Genomic DNA, 13,428 nt, shown 5'->3' with positions numbered 1-13,428 from the left:
ACTCATCTACCCACCTGCTGATCTACCCATCTGCACACCTACCCACCTCCACACCTACCCACCACCTACCTACTTGCACACTTGTTGCTATGCAGCATCACCTAGCAGCAGCGCAATGTCCATGATCTGTCCGCATCGGAACCCTCAGGGACATGCAACGCAACAATCCATGGAGCAACTTGCACTTGAGCCGATTTCATTGCTCCATTTCCACGATGGACGTGCTCTCTAGGCCGAGGTATTATTTCCGTATTCTCAGTCGTGAGTCTCACCCGGCGGCCGCCGATAACGACTTTGTGTAATCATGAACATCCCCCATTACAGGCCTTAGGAGCGTAAAGCTACCGCTGCGTCATTAGTTCAAAATAACTGCCGATTATATTGCATTGATCCACGTGATTATTTTCGTTCTTAACTGGTGCAGTACACAGCCTGGAGAAGCCTCCACTCAGTGGTTTAAGTGCTGTGAATTATTTCGATAAAACATCTGCACATATATTGGCGTCTACATGTCTGTGTGTGCAGGTACAATCCGGCAGCGGAATAAGGGCTGTGAATTTTAATTGTATTAATTCTACTTTGTAGTTAGCCAACAGTGGCAGCTTTACAGATGTACCTAATGTGGTATTTATGCCGCTGGCCCAGGGCGCTTGTTGTTGCAGAGGCTCGCGGTTTGAGTCCAACGACCACCCTGGTAAATCCTGCACAATCATTCGACTCGCCGTCTGCTTGAGAGTGGACGTGATAGAACCCCGTGGTGCCATTCACAGGAGTAGGCCATTGTGTACCCCAGAGTCAAGGTCAAGGTTTGCAAAATTCAGCAACAGATGATGAGCACCAATGCCTCGGTGCTCAACTGAGCAAAGCAGAAACTCAAGAGTCATTTTATTCCCAAAGGGGAAAAAAAGTGTAAAAATAGTCTAGAAATTATTTATCTTCACCCTCTCAACCCTCTGTAGCGGTGGCTGGAACACTGCTTGCCGTTGTGAATTTAATCCACGGGCAGGGCTCGTCAAGTCAAGAATCAATTTTCAATCGGCACTTGTGGTTTCTGGACACGCATTGCACACTGGGGCTGCGTTGTCATGTGACGTCAAACAACTGTTGTGCGTGTGTGAGCAGCCCTCAGGTGTGTGGTTGTAGCGTGATTGGCACGGAGCCCAAGTGCGAGGAATGAAACATCAAAATTTCCCCTCTCTAACTTTAGGGTCTCTATGGGCTTTTATGCGAGTCTATATGCGTGGCATAGTGTGGTATTCGTGGCATAGCGTGGTTGGCGTAGCCTCTGGTACAAGGAATTCAATGAGGCTTCCTGCCCATCTCTTCGTAGCCCAGCACCGGACCTCTTTGGCCGTGGGTCCGTGTGCCATTGCACCGCCTGCACTAGATAGCTGCACCACTGGTAGTCAAGGATTTACGTCCATTCATCCCGCGGTGGGAATGCCCGGCTGACTTCCCAGCCAGCCAAGTGGGTGGTGGGAGCTGTTCTGTTGTGATTTTCTGTTGTGGTTGCTACGCAGGGGAGCGCGTGTTGGCGTGCGTCATCTCAGCTCCCGTGCCGATTTGAATGCTCGCTGGCCGGTGATGGGCACCACTCTCAGCCAGCCAAGTGGACTCACTCACTCACTCATTTCTTTGTTCAAAAGCCACCCCCAACCGTACGATTGGGCCACTGCCGCAAAGGGCGTGTGGCCGCAACAAGCTCAAGGCCCCGATGTGGGTCCCCATGTCCTGTATCGGAGGACCCATTCGCTCCCCTCTTAAGAATCACCATAAGGGGAGCACAAAGCAAGGACAGGATCTTGGAAGTGTCACACGGGGCCTGGCTCTCTCTCGTGTACGGCTGGATGAATAGCGACTCACGAGCCTAAGTCTGGTTAGGTTTAGCCAGCAAAGGGCTTTAGTCGGTGGATTGATCCGATTGGCTCAGTTGAATTTTTAAGAATTCACATTGATTCACGACTACGAGGGACTCACACAGTGACTCCTCAGAGACCTGCAGACTCGCATAGAGTTCACGGTGGTTCACTGCTTTGGTTGATGGTCTGGTCAGGTTCGGTGATGGCATCCCAGGCAATGTGGGAAGGGGAGCGGTGTGGCTGTGCCAGAGACTTCTGGTCTCAATGAGCCCTTCATCATTCACAGCCCTTTATCGATCCACTGCTGGATGGAGGCCTCGGCACGCTGTATCAGTCATGAGGGTTGTGTGATCATACTTCACCAAGCTGGTCAATGTGGGTTCGTAAAGAGCAGGGTGGGTGGAGCCCAGTATCAGTTCAGATATCACTTGTCACGACTGTTAGAAGTGGTCGGAAATCGAACACAGGTGGCTGGGTTCATAGCGCAGTGAGCTAACTGCTGCACCACCACTCCACGCAAAGGGGCCCTTAACCAATAACGTCATCTGTCTCGGAGCCTCGGCATCCGGGGACAACGAGACACCCCGGGCGGTGCCACCGGGAGGGGCGTACTTGCGATTCAGTTTACACAGTGCAGTGGCTTTGGCCGGCACAGCTACAATGACTGGGCCAGGACCTCTGTGGCATGGGTTTTGTGGGGGGGTGTCTTGACCCCCACCTTGTTGAGCCACGGTGGGTGGACGGGGTTTGGGGTGGGGGGGATGCAACACAAGGGCGAGTGTGCCGTGTGAACTTGCAGCGTGTTTGTTTATTAGGGGTGACGATGACGACGCCGCTCGGCTCCGCGCGCGTTTACATTCAGGGATTAGCGGTGACGCGCGCTGAGCCTCGACAGGCGACTCGGCTACCGTGCACTCGCACACACAGACTCATCCGTACAACTAACATGACCCTCCTCGGCCCCGTGTAAACTCGACAAGTGCAGGTCTTCACATGGACGTTCAGCATTCTACCCTCCCCTCCTGACGGAATGTGCTCTGTCCAATGTCCCAATGGTTTTTGTTTGTGTGCCATTGTGTCAGTCTCTCTGCAGCCAACACCAGTGACGAATATCTGAACGGGATCTGGGCCTCTCGACTCGGCCTCAAATGAGTACCTGGTATGGTGTGTAAACATCTCCACTGGGGAGACAAAGGCGGCCGGGCGTGGTGTTGGCCACCCACCCCCTCGTGTGCTGTGCCGACGTTCATAGGTGCTTGCTAATAGCACTTGCCCCAACAGTCTGTTCAGGCTATACGGGCGATCTTTGTCTTTGTTGTGTGTGTGCAATGCTTTGTAAAGTAAACAATCATCAAATGGAGTGAACGTAAATGGGCACAGGGAGGAGTTTAATTATCAAAGAGAAACGGGACATTCAACTACTGACAAACCCGTGTACCCGCCGTGCCTCCCACTCGTGTCCAGCCTGCAGCGGGACGAGGCAGCTTTGCAATGCTATTGCACTCGTAAAATGTTTTCAGAGAGAGACGAGCAGTTGAACACAATAAACCCGGGGTTAATTGGTACAGACACGCACGCAGACAGCGTGCGCGCACACACACACTCGACAGGCAGACAGAATCCATTAGTAACAACAGCGACGTCACAGTGGCAGGCCGCGCGCGTGTGTGTGCGTGCGCTTGGCGGTGTGGCTATGAACGGGTATGAACCCGTGCGTGTAGGCATCTACGTGCGTATGTACCTGCGCACTTGTGCGCGTTTGTAAACAGATCAACCTCCTAACAACATAAACAGTGCAATCATAAATTACTAAAACTTCACGACAACCCTCACCACCACCCACCTCATGGCCGCCACCTCTCCTCTCCATCTCATTTCTCTAAACTTCTCCATTTGCCTGGAATGGTCTGCATTAAAAACTATAACTGATCATCCGTCTCACCCTCGCGTCGCACCCACGACCCCCAACGTCACACCCACGACACGAAACGTCGCACCCACGACCCCTAACGTCACACCCACGACACGTAACGTCGCACATACTTGCTGGGCTACGGTCGAACGGAGCAACCAAACTACGGGGGCAGCCCGGTAGTCCAGCTGAGCGAGCGAGGCCCAGGTGCGCTGGCCTGGAGCCACCTCCGCTAACCCCTCAACCTGCCCACCCATCGCGCCGATCGGCGAATAAGGACACGACGACGTCGCGACCGCACGGCCGCTCGCTAAGCCTCCCGAGGGCGGTCGCCCCCCGCCCCACCTGGCGAGGTCTCCAGCTCGCGCGACAGCTCCTCCAGGTTGTGCCGCAGCTCGCGATTGGCGCGCAGCCCGTCCAGCAGCTGCAGTCGCAGCGTCCGCACGCGTGCCAGCTCCTCCTGCAGGCTGCGGCTGTGGCGGCGCCGGGACGGAGAAGTTAGCGTGGCACAACTCGGCGAGGACAATTTGAGTACTCACCGTGCGATGCTGCCGCTGTTCTTGTCAGGAAATCTAAAAGATAATTATACGACTCCACGCAGGTGATTACATCTCAGTCAACCCAAACCGCCTGGGTCTGTCCCGTGACCTCCTGCCAGTGGCGAGACTTCCACACTTCACGTGACGGCCTTATAGTGCACCTAGCCTGGCGCAAACAAAGTGGTGACATCCCCCCCACTTAATGGCGGTCATTGTTATTGTGTATTGCCCACTGCTCAAGAGGCTGTGTGCGAGTGGAGGAGGCTCATCAAGGACACTTTTGTGCAATTGGAAGTGACGAGCGGAGGGCCGGGCGGTGACAATGCAGCGAGATGGCACAGGTGGTGCATATGTCAGTCGTCTCAGTCCACGCCAATGGAGGTTGTTGTTCCAGAAGTAGGAGTGTAATAGGCAACATCTCACCACACAGGCGTGCGCGCGTGTGAGACACTCACCTGTCCGCATGCTGCGGCAGGGCAGCCAGGTGCTGGTACACCTGCTGTTCTGCGTGCAGCAGCTGCTGCAGCTTCCCACCCTCCTGTTCCTGCTCCATCAAGAGGAGCTGCACACGAGACAAAGACAAAGATGTACCTTCGATTAACATGCCTACATAAGGTGCAAAATAAGTTAAACATACGTACCCCGTTTAGCCGTGCAGATTGCTCGGGTAAGTGATGTTACCAAGGCCGGCAAAGTGCACGAAGAGGTGGTGTGGCCAGGGACGCGCCTGGCCGCCTTTTGACTCCCGACTGCTGATGTTTACACACCACACCGGGTGCTCATATTAGGCTGAGCTGACCTAGGAGTGGGCTTTCTCACTCACCTCGTGGGCGTCGCTGCCGGTCTCCGGTTTCGCTCCGACCGGATTCCTTGGACTCCTCACTCGCAGAAGCAGCACTTCCTGTGTCAGCCGGTGCACTTCCTGTGTCAACCGATCCACCTCCTTGTTCAAGAGCTCCACCTCCTGCGTTGGCTGAAGCGCTCCCTGGGATCGCGAGGCCTCGGGGGACGACGCCAGCGGATGCCGGAGGGCCGCTCGCCCCCCCGCGGGGCTCCCTCGCCTCCGAACGGCGCGGGGCGGTACAGTCCTGTCATCGTCAACACCCTCCTCTTCCTCCTCCTCGTCCTCCTCCTCATCCTCCTCATCCTCCTCGTGACAGCCCACATCATCCTCGTCGTCCTCCTCCTCCTCCTCGCCCAACAAATTCTGCCGGGTCTCTTTGTCTGCGGAGAGAAGCGATCAGAAAAATAACCCAATGCCTTTGTCATTAATCTTCACAATAATCACCATCAAGATATCGATATGAATTATAGTCCGTTGTCAATCCACTGCTGGATGGTCTTCACATGCCGTGGCAGTAACGGGGGTGGTTTGACCATACTTCACCGAGCTGCTCGGTTTCTGTTGGCAAACAGAGTAGGGTGCCCAGGAACGGTTCAGATGTCACTCTGTACGAATATTGGCCGAGGATGTTACAGATCTCTGTGATGTCATTCCAAACGAGCAGGCCATTGTGTGGCGGCGTCACAGTTCATATTTGCCAAATCCGAAAGATTACACCGCAAATAACTCAATCGGGATCACACACGGCAATGATAATAATCGTTTAGATTTGAAAGGAGCCCTTAAACAACGGATCTCAACACAACGTCACCCTCTGCTTGCGAAGTGACCGCAGATTGCGTCTGCCAAACGCAGTGGCGCCTTCCTCCGCAGGAGCGGTGGCGCCGGTCCCGAACGTTGCGAGGCAACGGGCAAGCTTCTCCTCTTCCCGCCCCTCGGTGCCCACCGCTCTGTACACCGCTCCGTACCCCGCTCGTCCTTCAAGATGCGCAGCGTCTGCTTAAGCTCCAGCGTCCGGGGCGGCGCCTGCACCAGGGTGAGTAGCCGGTCCTTCTCCTGCCCGTTCTCCACAAGCCTCTGCACCGCCCACGCAGAGGCAAAGGGCCCCCGTGTGGCCTTTAACAGAGCGTGCACACACGCGCGCACAGCCATCGCCACCGAACCCCGACATGCAGGGCCCCGCGGTAGGAACGGTGGTGGGGGAAGGCGCAATCTTGAGACGGGGTTGGTTGAATGTAGACGCTATACTCATTTGCTGACACAAATGTAATTGAGTCATTCAATAACATATTCTCTCACTGTTATTTATTCACTCACCCTTATAATCATACATTCATTTGCACACCCATTAATGCATTCGCTCATCTGCACACACACACTCGTACACGCATTCACTCATCGTTCCGTCTCCGCGAAAGACGCACGTGTATGATGGAGTCCTTCTCCTGCAGCACGGCATGGAGTCGTCCCAGTTCCACGTGCGTCAACGTCTCCCGGCCCGGATCCCCCTCCTTCACCCTCTCCGCGTCTCCCTCCCTCTCCGTCCACCGCTCTCCCCCGGCCTCTGCCAGCCGGCGCCGGAGCTGCTCCATCTCCCGCTGCTGGCGCGCCCGCTCGGCGCGCTCGGCCTACACACAACGGCAACGGGCGAGACCAAAAAGAAGAAGCCGTGACACATTTAGGCAGATGGCCGAGTGGCACAGAGGTCAGGGATGCCGAGCCGGTGCTGCCGAGTGCCTGGGTTCGACTGGGTTCTCAAGAACCAGGTTCCCAATAACCGGATTCTAAAGAGCCGTGAGTTAATGACCCAAACACCAATGACTGCACACAACGAAAAATAAACCCCATCACATTCAAGCCATTAGGCAATTAATCTGGCCAAATACGAGTTGAACGATCATGCGACGGACACGACTCTTGTCTGGCAGTGGGTGGGAGTGCCGCCCTCGACTTCGCCTCAGGACGCGACGGCGATAGTGCGATTGGGATAATCGTGGGGAATTCTCGTTCGGCTGAGAGCGGCGACATCGGTGGTGGCCCCTGCATTGATTGGGCGTGCCTGCGTCCCCCCCCCCTCGCTAGCAAGCGCGGGACCTAGCGAGCACGCAACGAAGCGAGCGAGCGAGCAGGAGGGGATCCTGACCTCCAGGCACTCCTCCTTGTCGCGCAGCTGCGCCAGCAGCTCGGCGAGCCGCCGGCCCTCGCGCGGCGCGTCGCCGCCTGGGCGCCCCCCCTCGGACAGCGCCTGCTCCAGCAGACGCTCCTTGTCGGCGAGGCGCTCGGTGAGACGGCGCACGAGTTCCTGCGCCCCCACCTCGGCCCGCTGCAGCAGGGCCTGGCGCGCCGCCTGGTGCATGTACACAGATACACACACACGGATACAAGGGCTCATAGATGACAGTCGCTGAATGGGTTTGCGTGAGTGTAGGCGTGTGTATCTGTGTGGATGTGTCTATGCCCAGTGGGTATCTGCTTGTATCGTTGTGTATGTACGTACGAGTGCGTGCGTATGTGCACGTACACGAGCGCGCGCGTACGGGCCGTGCGTGCGTATTTGTACGAGGGCGAGCGTGCAACCGTGCCAACGCGGGCGGCGTCGCACCTCCAGCTCGGTCTCGCGCTGCGCCAGCAAGGCGCGGGCCCGCTCCGCGTCCGCCAGCGAGCCGTCCAGCGCCTCCCCCGCCTCGTCGCGTGCGCGTCGCGTCTCCTTCAGCGCCGACGCCAGCCTCTGCAGCTCCGCGTCGCGCTCCCGCATCAGCTCGTCCAGACCCTGTTCGCGCCAGCGCCACCGCCGCGGTCAGGGAGCCGGCGTCGGTGACGGCGGTGGTGAGATGGTGACGATGACGACGGCGACAAGGTCGCGACGGGTGGAGACGACGTGAGGGAGCGCGTCCGCAGGCACGGACGAGAGGGTGAGCGGGCGGCCGAGTGGGTGAGCGGGTGAGAGGGTGGCCGAGTGGGTGAGCGGGTGGGTTGATGGGCGAGCGAGCGTATGGGTGGCGTCGCTTGCCTGGATCGTCTCGTCCTTGCCGGCGAGGAGGGCACGCAGGCGCTCCAGGTCGCGCGAGCGCTCCGCCAGCTCCCGCCGCAGCTCCACAATCTCCGCTTCCTTGTGCTGCAGGGCCGCGCTCCTCGCCTCGTCCGCTCTCTACGCGGCACACGGGCACCGGCGGACGTCACGGTTACCGCCGGGAAAGCACCACCTCCTGTCGACGGCCACGGTTAGCGACTCGTTGCCGCCCCCTTACCCCCCCATCCCCCGCCGCTCCCCCCCACCACCCCCCTGTTGTAAGCACTTGGTGATAAGTTGCTATTCCTCCATAAGATGTCATCACCTGGCATCGAGATTCCAGTTTTTAATTCATGATTTTTCTTTATCCTTGAGTGGGATGACGTAACCTTGCTGTAGCATATCTCAGAAATCTATTTAGTAAAATAAACATATGGTTTATAAATCGGTGGTATTGATTCACACTCCGAGTGTGTTTGTACACACGTGTGTGGGGAGCGTTGGCACAGCGATTAGCATGCTGTGCGACTAACCCGGCGACCTGAGTTTCAGTGACAAATATCCCTTCGGTCGACTCGAAATACCTGGCATGTGGCGTCCAAAACATTATAATTAGGAAGACAAAGGCGGCCGGGACGTGGTGCTGGCCAAACCACCCACTCATGCACTGTCAGCCTTCACAGGTGCTCGCGAGCAAGCCCTTGCCCCAACAATGAACGTGACCTACACAGGGGATCTTTGTCTGTGTGCACGTGCGCGAGCAAACAGGGAGCTCTGCACCTCCAGCAGCTGGTGCTGCTCGTTGAGTCGCTGCTGCAGGGCGGCGATGAGGGCGCCCTTCCCGTCGGGGAGCTGGTCCGAGCCTCGTAGGAGCTCCGTGTACTCCTGCACAACCGCACAACCGCAATCAAACGACCACACAAATCAAACAACCCGTGAAGGCTCCTGCCATAGCGCCACCGCTGCGGTGGGGACGCAAGGCCTTTGATGTTGCTCTCATTCTGGTTCTATGTCAGTTGTGCCTTGACATCGACACGTTTCCCTTCGGACATGTCAGAGCAAGCAGCGGTCCACCGTCTCCCCGTGCTACACAACGCCGGGAACTGGAAGGTACCGCCTTGTAACCACCTCCGCGTGTGGCCAAGTGACAAACCACATTTCTCACGCATGGTCACTGTCGACCGGGCTGGGACCATCCACTCGTTGCCCTCGGGTCACGCAGCAGAGACCGGTCCCTCGCCTCAATCAATCGGCGGTATCACCTTACCGTCTCCGACAAGGCCGTTAAGAACCGCGGCCGTACCTGCAGCAGGCGGTCGCGGTCGGCCAGGCTGTCGGTGAGCCTGCGCACCAGCAACTCGTGCGACGCCAAACGGTGCTCACAGTCGCGCCGGTGCGACTCGTGCTCCTGCACCAGCTCCAGTTCCCGCTCACGCCGCTCGCGCTTTGCATGCTCCAGCTCCGAGCGAAGCTCCTGGGAAGAGATGGCGATGCAGGGGGAGGAGGAAGAGGAGCGACGACGCTCGGTGAGAATGAGGGAACATGTGGCGTCGGTCCGCCCACGAGCTTTAATAGTTGCTCGGAGTATGTCACTCACTCATTCACGCAGGCACAGCCAGACAGCGGCTCACCTGCATGCCCCGCTCCGCGCGCTGGCGCTCCAGCATGGCGCCCTCCTTCTCTTCCTCGGCGGAATCCCTCTGCGCCGTGGCGTCAGCGAGGCGCTCATCGGCACGGCGCAGCGCCCGCTGGGCACGCTGTGTCTCGGTGAGCGAGCGCTGCGTGGCCGCGCGCAGCTCGCACAGCTCCTCTTCCTTCTGCGTAAGCAGCGCGTGCTGTTCCTCCGCTCCCTGCGGGGTCGGGGCCGAGGTCACGGGGTCAAAGGCCAGGGTAAGGCTCGGCTTGACGGTTTAATGGCATGGTGCAGGTTCAATTTGTAAAGCTTTCCGACTACGGTTGAAACCATTAACATCGGCTCCGTCCGTTTGTCGGTCGGTCAGTCTGTCCGTCCGACCGTCCATCTGTCTGTCTGTCCACGTGTCCGCACGTCCGACTGCCCGTAAACAGGGGGACACTATGAATCCACTATAAACACAAATAAAGTAGAGAGCTGTGTGGCTATTCGGGATACGACTTCTTGAAGACCGGCTACATGGGTGAGTCGCCCAAAACCAACCCGGGCACAACAGTTACATTACTCGGGCGATAATAATCCTAATTGCACCAAGAACTGTACCAAGTGTTTCGCCAACAATAACACGGCTGTTCATGCTGCTGCTAATGACGGTGCCGATGACTTGATGATAATTATGAAGATGATTGTGCTCTTATAACTACTCCTGCTGTTGTTGCAGACGGTGTTGCAAATTAAAATACTGCTGCTGATACTGCTGCCGCAGCTGATGCGAGAGTTGTGTACACTCGCTGAGTATGACGCACGTGGAACTTCTGCAGCTGGGCCTTGTGCGTGGCGTCACGCGCCTTCACCAGCGCCGCGTCGCGGTTCTCCAACTCCTCGCACAGCTCCGAGATCTGAAACAGCGGCAGCGACACCAGGATCGGCAACGGCAAAGACGCCAGCACCGGCGGTATGGGGATGGGATGGGCAGGGGCGGCGGCATCCGGCCCCGTCGGGGTGCGTGGTGGTGCGAGCGATGCTCGAGACACATGGGTGCGTGGGCATCGTGTTTGCTGTAAAGCGCTGACGCTGCGGTCGTGCGGTGCGCGTGTTGAGCGGCGTGCATTTAGGCCACACGGGGTGTGCGTGCCAGGTGTGGCCGCTGCCTGTTTCTTCGCGGTGTGTTTGAAGGTATGTGCGCGTGTCCGTGTGTGTGCACGTGTGTCTGGTGCATGTCTGTAAAGTTGGAAGTGTGGGGCTGTGATGTCTGAGCGAAGGGGGCCGCATGCGAGCACCGGGCGCATCACCGCACACCTCTTTGTCCTTGGCCTTCATGGCGAGCGAGAGGCCCTGGATGGCGCGGTCTCGCTTCAGCGCGTTCTGCTCCTGCGTTCGCAGCTCCGACGCCGTCTCCGCCAGCTTCTCCTGCAGCTCCTGCCGTGGCAGCAGAAGCAACTCCCTCAGATAGGGGGACCAGGCCTTCGTTTCTCACCTCGGTATTCTCCGGTTCACCAACCCCAATGGATACGGCTCTAGTTGAGGCCTTTTACATCTGTGAGTGTCTGTGTATGAGCATCTACACGAGTCTATTCAAGCCTATGTGGTTCTATACTAGTCGATCAGTCTCCATGCCAGTTTATGGGTCTTTTTGGAAGTGTACGGATTTTAATGAAAGTCTACAGGGTTTAACACGTAGGCTCTACAGGGTTCCATGCAAATCTATAGGTCTCCATTTGAATCTATGGGTCTCTATGTTAATCCTCACTGATAATATTGCCCGGGTCGTTGATAATCCAGAATATGTGGCAAACAACTTGTTGCCAAGGCCACCACATAGTCACCGATTTAAAGCAGCCCTGATGGTAGCCCAGCACCACAGTCCACCAGTTAACTTCTCACGCTATTGCTTGGCAGAACACAAATCTGGCCATCTCCCGACAGCAACGCCACTGGGGACTCTGCTGGTGACCTTGCGACCGTGTGACCGGCGGCGGACCCTGCAACGCACCTTGCCGGCACTCTCCAGCTGGCGCACGTGCTCCTGCAGGTCCCTCGCCTCCGCCTGCGCCTTCGCCAACGCGGCCGCCATCTCCCCGGCAGAGCGCTGAAGCCGCCCGGCCTCCTCCTCCCGCTCCTCGGTCATCTTCTGTGGAACGGCGATAATAATAATGACGACCTGGCCAAATATGTGTCTCAAGACCCTTCACCACCCGATAGCGCCAAATAAGTAAAAGTGTCATGCGGTGTGCAAATTTTAAACAAGGCGCCAATTATTTGGTCCAATCCTCGGAAAGTTAATGAACAATCCTCACAAGCAAATTTGTGATGTAATTTCAAGCGAACAGTTATAGAATTGATGTATGCACCCAAGCGTGCGAACACATGCATATGCAGGCACTCACGTTATGTACGGCCAGAAAGGCAAAATCACTTAGGTCACTGGGACCACAACACTCACACTCAACACGCAAACACACACAAACGCACGCACGTGCTCATGAGCACACGCGTGCACGCACGCCCAGGCACGCGCGCAAACGCCGCTCTTGACCCACATCGTTCGTTCAAATTAAACAACGACAGAAAGTGAGCAAGGAGACCGAGCGGGGAGGCAAGATTAGTGCCGTTTGGATAGGTTTTCTTAACGAGCTTCCTGGGAATGGCCCCGACGCATTTACGGCCCCATTAGGAGTTTCCCGTGCTCCCTCCGCTAGCCCCGCTAGACCCGGCTCTCCCTCTATCCGCGCGCACAGCTCTCATTTCGGTGATCCATCAGCCGGCACCGCACGTGCCGGGGCTTTACAAGCGTGCCGCCGCCACCACCACTCCCCACTCACTCACCCAACATTTAACAGGGGTCAGAGGTCGCATTCCCCGGGCCGCTAAGCTCCCCCAACCCGTCGACTGTGCTGCGACCCCACGGGGCTAGGGGGGTGCCACAGGTGTGTGGCATTTCCTGAGCCGGCGGTGGAGGTGACAGAGCGGGAGTGGCGCTACCTCCGCCACTGCCACCTCTGCCGCCGTCGTCGCTCGGGTTACGTACAAGCCGGATCAATTTTCCCCCCGGCCACTCCAAGTGACGGCAGTGCCCCCGCCCCCCGCCCCCCACCACTGGCGCTGGGAGTGGAGGTCCCTGGCTCGACTTCCCCTGAGCGGTGACGTGGCGGAGCGGTCGTGCGTTGGCCGCTTGCAGCAAAGGGTCGTGATGTGAGCCGCCCCTGGTTAACGCCACAGGCGTATTGTGTGTATACCAAGCGTAAAAACACACGCGCTCTCTGCGTCAGAGTAGACGTTAAAGATTCCGTGACATCACTCGTGCGCCGTGCCGGCGTGCCAGTCCAAATTTGCCAACTTTGAAAATTACACCGCAAATTACCGGACTGAGCCAAGCCAGCATCACTCCCTCCCAAATGTACCATGACTGCACATTATAGACGTATGTGAAACCGCTTTCCTGATGAAAGCCTTGCGCTATAAATGAGAAAATTTCAAGTGATTTTTTACATTGAGGTGGTGCTCATCCCCCTGCTCAGAGCCCTGAGAGCCAGGGATGGAAAATGAAGACCACCACTGTTGATTTCCTCAGTGGTGCTCATTTTGTCAACCCCAAAACAGGATTTGAACTCGCAACCTTCTCACTACGAGC

General features: G+C 57.2%; 1 protein-coding gene across 9 annotated transcripts in view; it reads right to left on the bottom strand.

Annotated features, from left to right (window-relative positions):
• The window catches only part of LOC144724214 (uncharacterized), a 67,402-nt gene that overhangs the window by 24,071 nt on the left and 29,903 nt on the right, over positions 1–13,428 (bottom strand). For all 9 annotated transcript variants that reach the window (XM_078603150.1, XM_078603151.1, XM_078603152.1 and 6 more), the window contains 14 exons: positions 11,791–11,928; positions 11,097–11,216; positions 10,604–10,696; positions 9,796–10,014; positions 9,468–9,638; positions 8,945–9,049; positions 8,165–8,302; positions 7,757–7,924; positions 7,298–7,501; positions 6,579–6,782; positions 6,123–6,231; positions 5,134–5,534; positions 4,766–4,872; positions 4,117–4,244 (listed from right to left, as the gene is read on the bottom strand). In XM_078603150.1, the coding sequence (XP_078459276.1) occupies positions 4,117–4,244; positions 4,766–4,872; positions 5,134–5,534; positions 6,123–6,231; positions 6,579–6,782; positions 7,298–7,501; positions 7,757–7,924; positions 8,165–8,302; positions 8,945–9,049; positions 9,468–9,638; positions 9,796–10,014; positions 10,604–10,696; positions 11,097–11,216; positions 11,791–11,928 (2,305 nt within the window). The remainder of the gene's footprint in view (positions 1–4,116; positions 4,245–4,765; positions 4,873–5,133; positions 5,535–6,122; positions 6,232–6,578; positions 6,783–7,297; positions 7,502–7,756; positions 7,925–8,164; positions 8,303–8,944; positions 9,050–9,467; positions 9,639–9,795; positions 10,015–10,603; positions 10,697–11,096; positions 11,217–11,790; positions 11,929–13,428) is intronic.

The sequence above is a fragment of the Lampetra planeri genome, chromosome 20 (genome assembly GCF_965212315.1).
Source record: "Lampetra planeri chromosome 20, kcLamPlan1.2.h2, whole genome shotgun sequence".
Taxonomy (NCBI): Eukaryota; Metazoa; Chordata; class Hyperoartia; order Petromyzontiformes; family Petromyzontidae; genus Lampetra; species Lampetra planeri.
The sequence above is the reverse complement of the archived record's forward strand: the minus strand, read 5'-3'. Positions and strand labels throughout refer to the sequence as shown.